Here is a 3,552-nt window from a genome sequence, read left to right on the forward strand (position 1 = left end):
CAGCAGTGCGTGCACTCCTGTTCCAGTCCAGAACGTAGCAGATGTTGTGGAAGCAGCCTTAGACACTTAGCATGCACGAACACCTCAAATAAATGGCGTGTTTTAAGAGGGAATTGTACCAGCATTGGCTGTTTTTTGCAGTATTTCTGCCAATCTCAGGTACAGTACTCTTCTCCTGCATGTCTGATGTGTGAGGTAGATCGTGTAGCTTCTAGCTGGTTATTTGTTTTATTCTCACTGGTCTAGCGAGAGAGGGGAGAAGTTAGGCGAGAGCGCACTCTGGCACATCGCCTCCTTTTCTAGCTCTAATGATAGCCAAACTGACTCGTATAGCTAGCGGAGCTACTGTGTGTTAGTTTATAACGCTTTAATATGGTTCGAAATGTTTCATTTACGTGTTTGTACATGTGTGTAAACTGAGCCGAGTGCTGACCGTTAGGATGGAGCCCCGCGGTAACGTCCCGGTAACGTCCCGGTTACTCTCGCCGTGCGCTCGGAGCCACCTAAGAGTCGCACATCATTTGAAGTAGTTCAAACGCGGCTCTGATTTCCTTTACCTCTAAATGAAACAACAAAGCAGGAGACCGTGTTAATGTTAGGCTTAATTTCCAAGAGAGGGCAATTAGTCGTATACAACTTTAATGTAACGTTTATTGTGATTATCTTTTCAACAACTAAACTTTCGAAACTTTTTAACTTCTCGTTAACCGGGTTATTCTTTCATGGCTTCCCAAGTCAACTTAAAAGCTAGGCTTTAAAATTTTAAACACGTTAAAAAAGAATTAAACATTAATACCATTTTCTGAACTTTTACAGTCATAGTCACCCTTTTTGTAGTTTAGATCTTGAAATAGTGTCAGTGATCCATTCTACTGCGTGGTTGAGTGGTCCATACATGCAGGTAGTAGAGCTGTAGAAAACATCTAATCGTTTTGGGTGTCAGAAAACATGCGATGGAATACATTCAGCTGTTATTGCTGCTAGTTAACGTTTCTCAGAGAGGTGATTTCTCAGAGATGTCTTAACTCCTGTCCCAAAGCCGTGCTGTAGAGCGCCTTTTCAGAGCGAGTGAAAGAGCTGTACTCTCTTCCCCCACCATCTGCTCTGGTCTTTTGGGTTTGTGTGAGGAAGCTCGCCACTGTGTGATCAGTGCCGTGTTTCAGAGTCACCCTTCTCCCAGCTTCCTGACTTTAGCAGGCATGGAAAAACGGATTAGGCTGCGTGAAACGTAATCACTAAAAGACGTAGCGTGCCCTGGGACCGACACACATGTACACCCGGGTCCTAGTCCTTCAGAGTAAGAGTCCTATTTCTTCAGACTCAGAGTCAGAGTCCTAGTCCTTCAGACTGAATCAGAGTCCTAGTTCTTCAGACTCAGAGTCCTAGCCCTTCAGACTGAGTCAGAGTCCTAGTTCTTCAGACTCAGAGTCCTAGCCCTTCAGACTGAGTCAGAGTCCTAGTTCTTCAGACTCAGAGTCCTAGCCCTTCAGACTGAATCAGAGTCCTAGTTCTTCAGACTCAGAGTCCTAGTCCTTCAGAGTAAGAGTCCTAGTCCTAGTTCTTCAGAGTCAGAGTAGCGTTGTTTAGTCCTGAAGGTTGTGTATGAATAGCCACCTCTGTCAGTCTATCCCTTCGCTCATCTCTTTCTCTCCTGTCTCACTCAGCTACTTCTCATTCCTTCTCTCCCTCTGCAGGTGTGTTATGCTTCAGTGAGTTATTCTTTGTTAAGGAACCACGCGATGTGATAGTTTTGCGTAAGGACGCCGTGGTTTTGGACTGCCGGGCCCAAGGGGAAGCCCCTGTCCACGTCCGCTGGTTAAAAAATGGTTCTCCGTTCGCGGAGTCAGAGCGGGCTTACCTCCTCGCCAACGGATCGTTGTTCATATCGGAGGTGGAGAATCGTAGAGGAGACCAGTCGGATGAAGGCTTATACCAGTGCCTTGCTCAGAACAAATACGGAGCTATCCTGAGCCAGAAAGCTCGCCTGACTATCGCAAGTAAGTTCAAATGCCCCCTTACCGTCACCAAATGCCCCTCTCAGTACCAAAGTGCCTGTCAAATACCCAGATTGCCCACAGGAAGACCAATACCCAAATAAACCCAGATCAGTCCTCTTCTGGTGACTGCTGTTAGAATACAGGGAAGTGACTGCTGTTGTGCACTAAAGCAGCAGAGAGGAGCTTTGCTCTCTGAAGTTGTGTGTGGTCTGTGATGCCTGCATAAGGTCAGTGCTGAGTTTCCTGAATCCCTGAATAACCTGGTGAAGGACGCTCAGCTCAGGCTGTTGGGTTCCACTCTGTTAAAATCTCTGCTTCTGTCAGGGGGGTCAGATTACCTCCTGCTGGAAGGCATGTGAGTCATGTAAGAGCTGAGAACAAGGTGAGAGAGAAAAGTGTGTGTGTGTGTGTGTGTGTGTGTGTGTGTGTGTGTGTGTGAATAGCATTCTGTTTTCTGACATGAGGGTCTGTATATACTCTACTTTTTATGCGTAAGTCATGGGACATTAAAGCTAAATGATCTGTAATCTTTACTGCACACAGACAAAAGATGACTGAAGTAGATGTGAACAGTATGACATTCTTTGACTCATTTTGGAAAGTAATTCACTCCCTGTGACACTCCTGCATTTCACCCCCTGTAACACTCCTGTGTTTCAGCCCCTGTGACACTCTTTCAGCCATGCTTCACCCCAAAGCTGCAGTATAGAACACATGAAAGGTTTGTTTACTCTGAGTGAGTCAGACATTTGAGCTGTCCCTTCAGTAAATTACAGCAAAAAATGGAAATAGAGCAACTCAAAACCCGCCTCCAGCTGGTTAGTTTCCATGCGGTGCTTGATGGCACTGGTGTTGTTTCCTTTTGCGTGTGCTAGGGTGTGCTCTCAAGGTTTCATACTTCACCTGGGGATCGTGTTCATCCCTGCACACAGTAGCCCTGATTCACCTGTATGCGAACACCCCTCTTTCACAGCTCACGTGACTCACTGGGTGTTGTTTTCTAGTGTTCTGTTTTTGAAGGTTAAAAAACTTACTGTTAATAAGGGCTTTAAGGCCCTGCTTACAGAGTGGACAGGGGTCATTATACCCAAGTATGAGAGAATGTCTGCACTGGTCCTGAGACGTGGAGAGAATGCCTGCATTGGTGTGTAAATGAGGTCTGAAAGGTTAGGAGCTGTGTGCAGGATGCAGTCAGAGCACAGCAGCACAGGGCGGACCACCCCATTCATATCCCCCTAGCTTTGATGTCCCCGACGCTCGGCCGAGGATATGCTTTGCTTTTAGCTTGGGTAGGTCTGAGTGCATAAGTGTGTGTGTGTGTGTGTGTGTGTGTGTGTGTGTGTGTGTGTGTGTGTGTGTGGTGAGAGGAGAGGGTCAGTAGTGGAGACTCTGCAGGGACTCTCTCCCCCTCTCTGGTGCTCAGGTTTTCTGACACACAGTCTCAGGAGAGGCGTTTAGTGTGGGGAGGTTGTCACTCAGACCCTCATGAGGAGGCATGGGGGGGGCAGTGGAGGCCGTAAAACAGGGCCGGCGTGAGCCTCAGATTGCATAACAG

At 47.2% G+C, this 3,552-nt stretch overlaps 1 protein-coding gene across 1 annotated transcript in view; it reads left to right on the forward strand.

Moving 5' to 3' along the window:
* prtga (protogenin homolog a (Gallus gallus)) overlaps window positions 1-3,552 on the forward strand; it is a 38,617-nt gene continuing 35,065 nt past the window's right edge. Inside the window, exons 1-2 of the mRNA XM_035524867.2 lie at window positions 1-159; window positions 1,695-1,997. Coding sequence (XP_035380760.1) covers window positions 93-159; window positions 1,695-1,997 — 370 coding nt within the window. The 5' untranslated portion in view covers window positions 1-92. The remainder of the gene's footprint in view (window positions 160-1,694; window positions 1,998-3,552) is intronic.

This window comes from Electrophorus electricus, chromosome 6 (assembly GCF_041902795.1).
Source record: "Electrophorus electricus isolate QZ-2024a chromosome 6, ASM4190279v1, whole genome shotgun sequence".
Classification (NCBI taxonomy): Eukaryota; Metazoa; Chordata; class Actinopteri; order Gymnotiformes; family Gymnotidae; genus Electrophorus; species Electrophorus electricus.